We start from the raw sequence: 14,168 nt of genomic DNA on the forward strand, positions 1-14,168 counted from the left end.
AAAAAAGCCGTTTCTTTTACCGCCGCACCATACTCTTTTGAGGGTATGTATAAAAATCGCCTCAGATAATTGAAACCTACTAGAGATTTCTGCTGGTTTATCTGTCTTGGTCAGAAGCATGGATATACTGTAGGTGGTGTGCTACCAGAAGTATTGAGGGAGGGGGTTGATGTTTTGGGGTTTTTTTTTACCAAGGAAGCTTGTTCTGAGTGGATTTTGAATCATGGTACTGAAGCAAAGCACAATTTTGTGACAATAGTTGTCTGTGGTAGAAGCAAATGCTGTAGTGATGTTCATACGCTCTTAAAGGGCAACTGTGATGGATGCTGTCGGAGGTGGTGTTCATGAGTTCTACGCAGAAGTACACAGAAGAAAATATACGGAAGGGTTTTTTAATTGCATGTACAAAAAATTAGGTTTTGCAATCGTGTATAGTATTATGTCTGACTTTTTTTCCTGAGTCTGCACTCCTAGTAATGGTGACTGTTAGCTACGTTGCAAATCATAAAATGGATTGCAAATCACAAAACAGGTAATCTGTTCAACGTACGTGCCAAATCCATCAGCTTAAAATAGTAGCAGTTCTGCAAAGCCAATAAAAATCACCCACTAAATTAAATCCTTCTACAGTCCAGTGTTGCTATGAGAATTGCATTCCTAAATGGGTACTTTGAAGTTTTCTAAACTATGAAAATAAATTGTGAATGCCTAATCTCAGCCTTTTTATAAGATGTGAGCCAAGACAATCACCGCTTGAAGAGTGTACAGTTACTAAAACAAAACTCTCGGGGGTTTGATCACTTTGTCCCTCAGCAGTGGAAGACTGGGTGGAGACACAGGCAGAACTGGACTTGTTTGCCACTTCTCTGAACAAGAAGGCGTTTGTCCATGGCAGCAGATGTGGCCTGGAGCATGACTAGACCGGTGGCTGTTGGTGGATGGCAATTCCAGCGGGCATTGATTAGCGCCCCTTTGATGAGGGGTACTCGAGTATTGCTAGTGCTATTGCCGCAGAGCTAGGTCTGAGTATTTCTTTGAGTCGTCAGCAGCATCCCCGATAAAAGCAGCCTGTCCTCTGGCAGACAGGCCACCCAAAACTAAGCAGCAATAACGAGACCTCAGCAGCCTGGGTGCCAGCTAGCCTTGGAGCCATGGGAACCTGACCACGGCGTGCTTCAGAGGCAGGTTCAGCAAATCCGCCTTTGTTCCCAAGTTTCACAAATGCTCTTTTTTGATTCCGTTTCATAATTTCTCAGGTTCTTTGATTGAGGATGTTTGTATCTCCACTTCAGTAGTTGCTTTTCGTCTCCCAACCCTGAGATGCCTTTCAGTGTCTCCTTCTGTCTGGCATAAAGAGTCTCAATTGCACGGTAGCCGTTGCTCTTCTTGCCTGTTTTGGATTCAGCCATAGATTACTGAAATCAAATACTACGCCTGTCGGCTACGTGCTGCTGGGCCTACAGTGCTTTTCAACCCGCAGGAGCTATCAAAGATTGGAAGTGGGAACGATGTGACTTTTTCACAATTCTATGGTTGTATAAAGTTTTGCACCTTGCTCTCTTTTTGGCTGGTGGGTGCTGCCAAGATGCCTCGTTGCAGTGGCAGTACATTTGAGATGACAAGAAGTTTGTATTCGAGCAACTGGACTTGTCAGTACCAGCATCGTGATGAAGCAGGATGATGACTTGCATCATCAGGACAAGTCCTATAGGAGACAGCAGTAGTCTCAGAAGAATATACCCCTTGGCCTCTTTTGGCTAAGTTGCTGCAATTTAAAATGCAACAAGAAATGGTTCTTCACAGTTGGATTGACAAGAGGATGAGAAATGTTAACAATCCAGACACCTCAAGTCCACCTGCCTAGTAGAGATTTGATGTTTACTCAGCGGCAAACCTGCTGAATACAAACCCAGACTTTGCAAGACTCCGCTTAGGGACTGGATCCACTGAGGATGAGGGTTGCATCTTCCCCTCCTCCTTCACCATGAGAGAGGTTCCTGCGTCTCTCCTTAAAACATATCTCAGCTGTCTGTATGTTGAAGAGATGGAGCCTCCGAACAGTCAAAAAGAGCTTGAGAACACCCCGACGGTGGTGAGCGTCGCTGGGTGGGTCTGGGTGGTGGTACTCCACAGAGTCAGTGGGAACAGCCATTCTTCCACTGCTTAGATTTCTCAATATTTTTATGGCTTCTTTCATCAAACTTAGCTACGTGCTTCCCTGCATTTTAAATGGAAATATATCTCCTTTTATTCTAATTGAAGGGTTTCAGTCTGATATTTACTTGCTTGTTAAATGCAAGCATGCTTTGTCAGTACAGCAGATAAAATGTGTACCCTATGCTTAGATACGTAGTCTTAGATGTCCTCTGGTCATGCTTCTGCTGCTAGGTGTACTGAATTCACTCGCGAAGGTGGTAAATTGGTTCACGGGTCCATGGCTGTTTAGAGCAGCCCTAGAATAAATGTGCCTTACAGGATAATAAAACTGCTTGCACCAAGGAACTTTAGCTCAAAAATTGGGTGTGAGATTGCAGGTGCAACAGATGCAACCGGAAAACTTGCAACTGATGCAACATCATTTTCGTAGCAAGAATTTCTCTCTATTACTGTGTATCTCCAGGCCTAAAGCTTAAGCATGCTTTTATTTGTTGTGGACGTAGGACAATTTCACTCTAGTTACGGAACAGTACCGTGGTAAACAAGTTTGTTGCTTGAGGTGTTGGAAAGGCACTGATGGTGTTTGGGAAGAGAGGCGCTCTGTGAAAGGAGAGATGTTGGCATGGGCACATTATATGGGTCAGGGAGCGGGAGGCCTGCAGGCAGGGTGTAGATAGGAAAATGGATGTCTGCATTTGTTTCTTGCAACTAGCAAGTATAATGGTCTGAATATTTATAATATGGTAGAGGAAGAATCTGATCTTAGAAGATCTGTGCGTGTTGGGAATTAGAGCGAGCTGTCAGAGGAGCCATGAAGATCAGCTCCTTATTGTCAGTGGTAAAAACCAGTGGTGTTGATAAAATGAAGAGAGATAGTTGGGACATGGCTCCACGTTACACCCAAGTTTTAAAACAAACAAAAAAAGTCATGAGAAGTAAAGATGCAAGACTGTGTAGAGGGACATATTGATGGATTAAGTGTGAGCGCATTCATGGTTATCTTTAGATGGAAGAAGAAATCACAAGTGGAGAATTCTTACCAGTTTGTAGTTGCTGGACGTAGCTGGGGATTTGAGTTGGAGCAAGCGACGGCCGTGGCATTCAGTAACGCATTGTCAAGATGTAAAGCACAATATGAACAGCTGTCTTCAAACTTTTCTTCCTTGAAAATTTAAAGCTTTTGTAGTTATTTGAAGTATTGAGGCACCCTTAACGTGATACATCACCTATTCTCATGTCATTGTGGCTTCAGCCATAAAATGCTAGTTAATTTTGATTTTTCTCAACAAAAGGCCTGGAGAGAGTGCCTCACATGAAACTGTCACTGCCCCTAAAGATGTCCTCAAAGCTGAGGGACAAAAAGGGAGAGAGATGGGATATCTTATTGTATTAAAAATAGCTTTTGTTACTCAACAGTATTTTTCTTCCTTTTTTTTAATAGATCCTAATTATCTCATGGCTAATGAACGCATGAACCTGATGAACATGGCGAAACTGAGTATCAAGGGGTTGATTGAATCGGCACTTAATCTGGGCAGGACGCTGGACTCAGACTATGCACCTCTTCAGCAGTTCTTCGTTGTGATGGAACACTGCCTTAAACACGGCTTGAAAGGTAACCTTGCTTGAGAGGAGTCCTCCTGGGCTGTTTGTCGTAGCGTAGGGGCAATAAAGAGCAATCTTGTTTTAAAAATCCAGTTTTGTAATCTACAGCGGACTAAAGAGAGGCTGAGCGGGGTCACTGCTGTGATCACAGTTGACTTGACAGGCCACAGGAAGGGAAAAAACCTGCTGAAGGTGTAACACTGCAGGTGAAAAGTTCACAGTTGTTGCAGGTGCTTGCCATTTTTAAAACAGCTTTTCAGATTACTTGAGTATAACTAAGTGATCAGTGATAAAATTAGCTCCTTGGCAAACTTATGACTCCCTCTCTTTCTGCACTTCCTCATGCCTTAGGGACGCAATGGTCCTCTTGCTGGAAGAGGAACTGCAACGCAGAGGTCCTTTCTCAATAGTTCTATCAAAAGTGAGGATGTTGGCTTTGTGCAGCTAGTGTCTTGTAAGCTGCTTTCTAAAATAGCAAGCAGAGCATATACTTAACTATGTAATAGAGAGTCACAACTAAATTTGCCAAGTACCAGAGTACTTCTCTTGATGTGCTGCCCTTGTGTGATAGTAGCTTGAGATGAAAAGCGGAGGATATTAAATGCTCTCTCAGCACCTTTACGTACATCCTGCAGCGCTTCCTCAGTAGCGCAGAAGAAGGAATTCCTGTGCTGGTTAAGGTAACATTGTGCCAAGGAGAAGTGTTTGTATTCTTCAGCTTCTTTGTTAATCCATTCGCCAGTGTCCCTGCTGCTGGTCATAAGTTTGAAGTTAACAGAGTTCTCGGTCTTCTCACTGCCGCTGTAACGTAGCTGTGAGAACTATGGAAGAAGAAAATGAATTTCCAGCTTGAGTACCTAGGGGTCACTAGAAAGCTTTTCTGAAGGAGGAAAGGATGCACAGAGAAGCCCCTAGCAGCTGTGGAGAAGGAGCAGCTTCAACGTGGTGTGGTCCTTTTCCTTGTAATGTGATGGTCAGTGAGAGAAAATTGCTGTGCGCACATCAGGTGTAACTTAGGGATAGTGACAGCATCCTAGTAGAAATTTTAACCTCTAGCAGTGAATCTAAGTTGCTGGTTATCCCCGGATGTTGTTGTTTTGGCATATTGGGGATGTGTGGAAAGTTTTCTGGCATCTGTCTCAAGCTCCTGTTGCCTTATTTGAATGATACCAGTAATTGCCACCCTCGGGCATAAAAAGTCATCTTTTGTACTTGCCCAGCAGCAGTGCCAGAAGAATCTTTCTGGCGGTTTTTGTCTACTGTTCATTCACTTCTGGCCACGTTTGGGAATGTATTTAGTCAGCACGGGCCTAACAAGCTCATTTTATATCTTTTTCTTTTCTAGGCAAAAAGACTTTTCTTGGGCAAAATAAGTCATTTTGGGGACCTCTAGAACTAGTAGAAAAACTTGTTCCTGAAGCTGCAGAAATTACAGCAAGTGTTAAGGATCTCCCAGGCCTGAAGTAAGTAGTGTCTTTTACTGCACAAGTACATACATTTTTTATCGTAATAAGGATCCTGAAGAAGAGAAGGAAGGGCAAACATAACCTTCAGGAATACATCTGCCACCTTCTGCTGATAAAAATGGATCATTACTGGCTTTTATTCTTAATCAAGGAACTGCAGAAGGAGGGGATAGGTATATTCTTTCCGTCTTAAGCGCACGGAGTGTTATGGACAATAGTGCGTTTATTGGAGCACTAAACGAACAACGATGTGTCTCAGGAACGGGAACAGCCTTTACTGACTCTCTTTCTGAAGTCAGACTGAAGAGGAAGGGAATTGGAAGGAAGGTGTTTACAGGTTAAATAGTTTTGAGGCTGATAGAGGTAGTTTTTCTTTTAAATAAATTCAGGTAAACTTGTAAAGTTGGTGTAAAAGGGAGGCTCAGTCACAAAGTTGGAGAAGATAGCAGCTTATGTTAAAGAGGGGAGGGAAAAAACCACTTTAAGCTTATATCGCTTTTAAAAATCTCATAGTCATCTCAGATGACACATTCAGGTTTGCTTATTCCATGCTAAAAGGAAACTGTAAGAGGCTTTCAACCTGGGGAATAGGAAAAAAGGTATAAGGAAGCTTTTGTCCGAGTAGCAGGACTAAGGATTAAACCTTCTTTGCTGAAAGAAGAGGTGAATAGATTCAACAACAGTTTCTTTCGGGTTAGTATTTAGCGATGTGCGTATGGACAAGTGCTTTTACTGGAGATCCGTGCAGGACTCCTCCTGGAACAGCTTACAGGACCAGCGTGGAGTGCCAACAGTGTTGCGCCAGAGCTCCTGTTCCCTTTTCCTGTTGTAAAAGAATATTGAAACATAAAATAAATTGAAATAAAGAACAGTTTTAGAATAAGTTTCTGAACCTCAGCCTTGCGTTCCTACTAACCCTTGAGAAATGTTGTGTCATGTATTGGTGAGGTCAAGAATGGGGGGTAATGAAGATGACTTTCATGGGCAGTTGCTGCTTTATACTACTTAAGGTTAGAAAATGAAGTGCCCCACGTGCTGTTTGGTATAAGACAGCTGACTGACTGCTGGAGATGGAAAAGAAATTTCTTTCTAATCAGAATACTGCTCAACACGGGGGATTTACACCTTCCTTTGGAGCATCTGGTACTGGCTCCTGGCCAGCATGCCATGGTAGATGAGCCAGAGCTGTGATGCAGCGTATCAGTTGTCATATTTTTAAAGCTGCGTACTTCGGATTGCCAGGAGAAACAGAGGGGGAAGGACTGTGACTACAACCCATTGCATCCTGTGAGTGTGTTATTGAGCAAAACAGTTGAAGAGAACAGTACTGAATTTGCGTTTTCAGTTGTCTTTGTGCATTCTCACCCAACTTAACACCTCCCTGAAGGAGTGGTGCTTGGGCATCTGTGCTGAGCTGAAGTATACACATGTTCTTCTGACTTGCCTTATGCAAACCTGATTTTGAATTAGAAGGCGATGTGTTGAAGCAGCCGATCTCTGTCTATGTGGTAGCTTCCAGCAGGGGTAAAGTCAGGGAAATATTTGTAGTATAACAACAAATACATAATTAGTTAGAGAGAAGCAGTGATTGCTTAGATAAACTTGTCTGTAATTCTTTGCACTTAAATACCTTGTATTTCCCTGTTTTCATCAGTGCCAGCTCTATCTTTGAGATGCCGAAACTTCAGATAGAAAAGGATTGTTAAAGCTGTTTGTGAATGTGCATTGCGGTATGTCTGTAACTGTTTTGTTTCTGGCCTTTGTAGGACACCTGTAGGTAGAGGAAGAGCTTGGCTTCGCCTGGCTCTAATGCAGAAGAAACTTTCAGAATACATGAAAGCCTTGATTAACAGAAAGGATCTTCTCAGGTGAGTGCTGAGCTCGTTCTTGGATTAGGTTAGGTTCACTTCTGCCCTCTTGCAAGATCTTTACCATCTTTTACACCCAAATGGTAAAGTGTGTGTGTACTTTTTTTTGATAAGTAGTAATATTTGTGAAATGCAGAGCTGCTTCTGAGGGATTAAAAATGCTTAGTATTCTTTCTTAATTCAGAAGCTGTTATTTCTCTGCTTTTATTGTCTCAAGTTTCCATTAGAATAAACACAAATTTTGGCTTCAAAGAGGTGATTTGGGTGAAATATTTGTACAGAGGGGATACAGCATTCTCTGTCTGCAAGATCTTGGCCCTGGATGTATTTCTGACCTTGTCACTTCATTACCATCTGACTTGGAACAAATCATTTCACTTCTCTCTGCTTCCCACTGATAAAAGAGCAATGATTTTGTAGTTTAATTGAAAGTCTGTAGATTTGAACTACTATGTCTGTGTAAATCAGTAGGATTTAATGAATATGTTGGTGTTTCTTTACTCAAACAAGTATGTTTTTGTTGGCTGTCCATGTAAATCCATAGCCGACTTGGGGTTAGAAGGGAGAGCTTGGTATTGTCCACTGGAAGATGTGGCGGTGGCTTGTGTTAATAAAAGTACGTAATAGTGTAGTAGAAGTATGCTACTTAAAGAACTCTGATTACTAAGCCCCAGTCTTAAATCTGCAATGTGCTGTACCATTACTCAAGAATCGTGCTTACTTTCCATCACCTTTCAACAGTGAGGGACCGGGTCTCCTACTTACTGGGTCTTTGCCTCACCTAAAGACATACTGTGCTAAGGGAGGTTTGTTCAGTCAGAGCGGGAGTACATCGATAGTACATAGGAGTACGTTTCTGTATGGACTATGGGCCGCTGCCTGGATTTTTGTTAAGGCTGAGCTTGCATTATATTGTCGTATGAACTAGCAGGGATCCCATGCTAGTTGACTTTTAAAGATGCAACAGTTGTCTTCCCTTGCCATGCATCCTGCAGTGAATTTTATGAGCCCAACGCACTGATGATGGAAGAAGAAGGTGCGATCATTGCTGGCCTCCTAGTAGGTTTGAATGTCATCGATGCAAACTTCTGCATGAAAGGAGAAGACCTGGACTCACAGGTACTGGGTATTCAGTTAATGGGGTTTTTTCTGCTCACTTAAATTGGAAGAATTTTCCATTGTAGAGGACTGTAATCAACTGAGATACAAGTTTGTTACGATACGTAATCGAAGACTAATATAAACTTGTTACTATGATTGTGGTCTTCGGTTAGCTGGCAGCACTAATACTCAGGATTTTGGTTTCCTCTTTGCTGTTACGCTTTGCTATGGTCTGCATGCAGGTCACTGTGGAGTGAAATGTAGTAAATGAAAAAGGAGGCGAAAACGGGGAAGGACTTAGCCAAAATGAGGGGAGAAGTGGACGGAACTGTTAATTCACTCACACTGTGTGATGAGATCATTGTAGCTGTTAGACAAAAGAAAATGAGCCTGTATGCACTTATGTTCCAGCTTGCATAAGCAGTGTATGTACAGATATGGTAATGATTTGTCCTTATGTCCTTAGGCTTGCTTGCCAGCGTGCTGCTTATCCTCCTATATTTTTACTTGAAATACACCATGTTTTCACTAATTTTGGATAGATTACTGGTATAATGAATCCTTGCTATAATACAACATGTACTGATGTTCTAACTGAATGACTCTAAACTTTCACAGCTACGGACAGTGTTTAGTCTTCGAAAAAGTGTTTCATGTAAAATGCAAATTTTTCTTTTCTAGGTTGGAGTTATTGATTTCTCAATGTATTTGAAAGATGGGAACAGCACAAAAGGCAGTGAAGGGTAGGTACCCGCACGATTGTCCTGCTTCTTATCTCTCGGTAACTTGTATTCAAGTATTCCGGGTTGCCCTGCAAGCTGTTACATGTTTAATTAAAAAGCTATTTAGACTGAATTGCTTTTCTATGATAAGCCATAATATATAAATAAGATAATGGAAGTATTGGGAGGGGGCAGGGGAAAAGGAAAGTCTCCCAGAAATTCTGTTTGTTCTTCCTCAACTGGCAACTGAAGATAAAAATACTTTAAGCGTGACTCTCTGCTGAGTTAGGTCTGCCAGTCTTTAAAGCCTTTTCGGTAAGCAGCTTAGTAGCCTTCCCCGGTTGTATGGCTAGCAGGATAGTAGTTGATTTTTGGCACCATAACATCCTTAGAAAAAAACAATTCTCCAACTGGAAAAGATCGTAACTGCAATAACAGCCTGAAGTACTTGTGCCAGCATACGCAACCGGAGCTGTGCAACATTCGGAGCAGTTGTGGGCACACTGACATACGGATCAGGTGTTGCGGTTTTCTGAGGTTCTTCAAGAGTACTTCTTCCTTCTAAGGAAGTTCTGCTAGTTTGAATTCAGGTATATACTTAATAGTTACCCTTCAGGATGAGGTGCTTTGATTGCATTTATCTATAGTTTCATTTTTAGAACATCCTTTTCTTTAGTTAAGATTTCCTGCTGGAAGTGCATGCAAAACATGCGTTTGTTGACAGTTTTCCTTGAATGGATTTTGGCGAGATGGCTCTTGTCCAATATAAATGTAGTGCAAAAGCAGTTTTTTTCTCTTTGAAATACTGCTGTACTCTTTGAAATCTTGTCTGCTGTAATCATTCTCCTTTGTGTGTCACAAAATGCCTGAACGTCACCCAGGTGAACGTAGTAGTTGTGGCTTCTGAGAAATCAGGGGACAGTGACTGATTATAAAGGCAGAGGCTGCAACTTGGCTTTGCTGCTTCATATGCATCACGTAGACTCATTGAGACCTTGGGTATTGGTACGCTGGATATGCAGGCTATATCGCCACATTTCCTCTTAGACCTTTAACGGTGTCTCTTAGTTCTTTGAATCCAAATGGCTGAGCCGAATGGTATTTCTTTTTTCCAGAGATGGTCAGATAACTGCTATTTTGGACCAGAAGAACTATGTAGAAGAACTCAATAGACATTTAAGGTAAGACATGATTTATTTATTCTTTATTATATAGTATAACAAAGCAGAAAAAATGACTGTTAAAAAAGAAGGAATTACTGCAGGTTTTTTTTTTCTCTTCAACAGCGCTACAGTAAACAACCTACAGGCCAAGGTGGATGCCTTAGAAAAATCCAACACTAAACTGACCGAAGAGGTAAGTGTAACAGAAAATCACCCGACGTTTTGGCCTTTTGGAATCGGGCATTCAAAAGGTAAGGGAGGAGTTATTTTCAGATTTCTGGTATATGTAGTGAGGAGTGCTTAACGATGGGACTGGAATAACTGACCTGCCAAGGAATTACACTGGCTGTTGCTACTAACTAAGCATGAGGTGGAAACACAACCGAACGTTTATGTTAAAAGCAAAAGCTGCTGAATACACTTTATCCCTCTGAAGTCTTTGAGTGCTTTCTGATTTTTGGAAAATGCCTTAGAATAAATTGTACGGTGAGTGTGGTTTCGAATGCCATACAGCTGATGTAGGTTACGAGATGTCCAGACATGACAAATTTTTACATGTCTGTTTATTTTGACAGGTGCAGAAGTTTACTACAGTGTAAAGACAGTAATTTAAATGTTTCGATAACTGTTTCTCTAGCCTGCCACAATTTGCAAGAAATAAAGGAAAATTATCATTATAGATAACATATTGTTCAATCTGAGCGTGAAAAATGGTTGGTACGTGCGTCATAGGTGTAACCTGTGTTTTCATATTGGTCTTGCAGTTCATTAGTAATGGCATAAACGTAATAAAATCTTTTGGGGTCAGTTCCCTGAGAAATGGGTGACAGTAGGTCCCATCCTAACGGTTTTACAGTATCTCTGTCCGCATGTCACTTAGCTCAGCAGAATGATTTTGACTGGGATGTCTCAGTGCTCTTGCAGTACAAATATGAAATAGAAATTCTTTTTTGCTTGTTCACCCTCATTAAAGGAGGTCTGTGTGTCTGGTTATTGAACATTTACTCTAATGAATGTATTCCAAATGAGAAGAAGCTTTACCGACGGAAATTAGTGTATCCACTCTGGCAATTAAGGAGTAAGAAATGTTTTTTACAGTTAATTTTTTTTTTTTATTTTAAAAAGGTGGTCTGCAGTAGAGGCTGCCTTTCTCAGTGGTACTATAATAAGTGGCTTTTGATTTGTAACCTGCGGAGTATGAGTGCCGTGCCCATTAGGCATGGTACCTGTGAGATTAATTGCAGTGTTGACTGCAGTATTTTTTGATTTTTAGTAATTTACTTGCTTGTATCTTAGTGAAGTCTGCATGCTGTTCAAAGTAAGAATTTAAGTGACACTGGAACATGCTGTGCAAACCAGGGCTATTTGCAGGGTGTAGTTAATGAACTGCGTCACACGTCACGTCCATTTGTGTACTTGGCTTGAGCTGTACCAAAGACTCGCACTTTTATCAGGGTAATTTCTATTTGGGTTTGTCACTTAATAACATTGCTGATCTCTTGGAATGTCAGTGAGCTTTTCTTGTGTGCAAGGCTTACGTAAGTTATGATTTAGAAAGCCAGAAGGAGTTTTCTCAAGTTATTTTGGCCTTTGACCATATACTCAAAGTAATCTGTTAGTCTGCGGTGATGTCTTCATTGGGAATTCCTCTGAGGCAGACGTCCCGTCTCGTAAGGGTGGTGTGTGCTACTGATCCTCCGTTTCCAGCCAAATCTTCCTCCTCTGATGAGGTTCTCATCGTGCTTCTCCTGCCCAAATGCTTGAGCATCTTACATCTCAGATGCTCTACCTAGCAGTGTACCCAAACTACTGAAGCTTTAGCAAACCCACGCAAATATTTCTTCTCTGGTAATAGATTTCAGTCGGTAGAAGTCAACAAAACTTAGCTGCCATGTGCTCACATTTTTCCTTTTTGTTATCTTTGGCAAGGCAAGGGGAATGGAGTGAGGATTTCTGTTGAGTTGTGCTAACCACATTACACCAAGTCTAGCAGGTGTAGAAAATGTGTCTAGAGAGGAAAAAAAAAAAGGTCAAGTATGTTTTTGACATGTTATTGTTGTTCTCTTTTGTTCTCTCACAGCTTGCGGTTGCAAACAACAGGATTATTACACTGCAAGAAGAGATGGAACGGGTTAAAGAAGAAAGTTCTTACATCTTAGAGTCCAATCGTAAGGTTGGTGTATGCGTGAATGATTACTGAACCTTTTTGGGCAGTCCCTGCCCAAATTCAACCGAGAAGTCGGTGTTTGGAAGAGACTTTATTTCCTTATGTATCACTCAAAAACTGCAATAGAGCAGAGGGACTCCAGGTGGGTCCTCTGCAGAGGGTGGCAGATGGACCCTAGCCACAGTAAATCCTGCCTGGCCGTAGCTGATTAAGCTGTGAGCGTGCGCAGAGCCGGGAGCTAACGCAGCATGTTCCTGGCTTGCTGGGCGGAGGCGTCAGAAGGGACGGGAGGAAGGACGATTTACTGAGGGGGTGGCAGAAAAATTCGGAAGTAGGAGTTCTGCTTTTTTGGCCTGAAATGCTACACTTTTTGGTAATCAACGGGCAGGATCTATAATCTTTTTTTGTTGATTCATTGAAAGTGCTAGTAACTATGGCAGAACCTGTTTTTAGTTTTAAAACCCATAAGATCTTTTTCTGAGGTTTTGTAGCCGTACTTAGTATATTGTGAAAGTTCTGAAAATGGACAGTCTGTGCATTTAATTCATATCCATTGAAGCGCGCTGAGCACCTTGGGGAGCCCGGGAAATAGTCATTGCACACGGAAGCTGCGTGCTGCGTTAACTGAATGGAGCTCTGAGTTGTGATAGATGCAGAATTTGTTTTCGAAGTGGTGGGAAAAGCAAATGATCAGCAAATGTGAGGGTTAGTAGTATTTAATGACAAGCTAATTGGGTGTCTTCATTAACTTAGGTCACTAAAGACAGAACTGCTGATGGACATGCACTGACTGAGGCACGAAAACAGTTGAAGGAGGAGACTCAGCTGCGGCTGGTAAGGACTGTGTGAGCTTGGAGCTCACTACAAATGGCTTTTTCATGTAATAACTCCGCGTCAGACAACAACTTTTGAAAATGTTTGGCCGGGGGATTTTTTTCATTCTTGCCTGCCTGCTTCAGCCTGATCTGAGACAGTCTTGTCAGAAGCGATGTTACTTTTGTGGCTCTGTTGATCGGTTTGAGGTTTGTTTCTCAAAATGAGCAGTGCACTTGCATTTCTAGGTCTGACACGTCCCCCTTGCAGATAAGGATATGGCCACTATCTGAACCGTTACTCAATGTAGTGTGTTCAGCTGGTGGGGAGGAAAAAGCCTGAGCAGAATGTTTTTAGGAAATAAAAAGTCTGCCAGCTTTTCACTAGTCCCCTCCATCAGAAAGATGGGCCTATATAGTACTTGCTGACTCTTTGCTAGTAATGCTGTTTACCTTGCTCTAATATTGGACTGAAAATGGTTGCCACTATCTGAACCGTTACTCAATGTAGTGTGTTCAGCTGGTGGGGAGGAAAAAGCCTGAGCAGAATGTTTTTAGGAAATAAAAAGTCTGCCAGCTTTTCACTAGTCCCCTCCATCAGAAAGATGGGCCTATATAGTACTTGCTGACTCTTTGCTAGTAATGCTGTTTACCTTGCTCTAATATTGGACTGAAAATGTGCATTTGTTGTCCTTAATTGTCTTTGATGGGTCAGATCTGTAACTGTGACGCTGTGGCAATGCAGCATGCTTCTAGGCAGTGACTGCATTGGCAGGAGCGCCAGTTAAGGGTGGTTATCTCACGGATGGTGAGGAAAGCTGGCTGGTAATGCTGACTGATCCGTATGTCCCAGGATGTGGAGAAAGAGCTGGAGGTGCAGATCGGGATGCGACAGGAGATGGAGCTAGCCATGAAGATGCTGGAGAAAGATGTTTGCGAGAAGCAAGATGCGCTGGTGGCACTCAGACAGCAACTGGATGACCTCAGGGCCCTAAAGCATGAACTGTCTTTCAAGCTGCAGGTAGGGAAATAACTAAATCGAATGCAGTGAATTCCAGATAAAAATGATAGCTCTTGTTCTCCCCCCCCCCCCCCCCCCTTTTACAT

At 42.1% G+C, this 14,168-nt stretch overlaps 1 protein-coding gene across 6 annotated transcripts in view; it reads left to right on the forward strand.

Annotated features, from left to right (window-relative positions):
• The window catches only part of RUFY3 (RUN and FYVE domain containing 3), a 58,430-nt gene that overhangs the window by 27,732 nt on the left and 16,530 nt on the right, over positions 1-14,168 (forward strand). For all 6 annotated transcript variants that reach the window (XM_009288759.1, XM_009288774.1, XM_009288782.1 and 3 more), the window contains exons 2-11: positions 3,599-3,772; positions 5,108-5,225; positions 6,995-7,096; positions 8,092-8,215; positions 8,879-8,940; positions 10,035-10,100; positions 10,206-10,275; positions 12,163-12,255; positions 13,003-13,083; positions 13,915-14,082. In XM_009288759.1, the coding sequence (XP_009287034.1) occupies positions 3,613-3,772; positions 5,108-5,225; positions 6,995-7,096; positions 8,092-8,215; positions 8,879-8,940; positions 10,035-10,100; positions 10,206-10,275; positions 12,163-12,255; positions 13,003-13,083; positions 13,915-14,082 (1,044 nt within the window). In that variant the 5' untranslated portion in view covers positions 3,599-3,612. The remainder of the gene's footprint in view (positions 1-3,598; positions 3,773-5,107; positions 5,226-6,994; positions 7,097-8,091; positions 8,216-8,878; positions 8,941-10,034; positions 10,101-10,205; positions 10,276-12,162; positions 12,256-13,002; positions 13,084-13,914; positions 14,083-14,168) is intronic.

Source organism: Aptenodytes forsteri, unplaced genomic scaffold, assembly GCF_000699145.1.
Source record: "Aptenodytes forsteri isolate BGI_AS27 unplaced genomic scaffold, ASM69914v1 Scaffold221, whole genome shotgun sequence".
In the NCBI taxonomy this organism is placed as follows: domain Eukaryota; kingdom Metazoa; phylum Chordata; class Aves; order Sphenisciformes; family Spheniscidae; genus Aptenodytes; species Aptenodytes forsteri.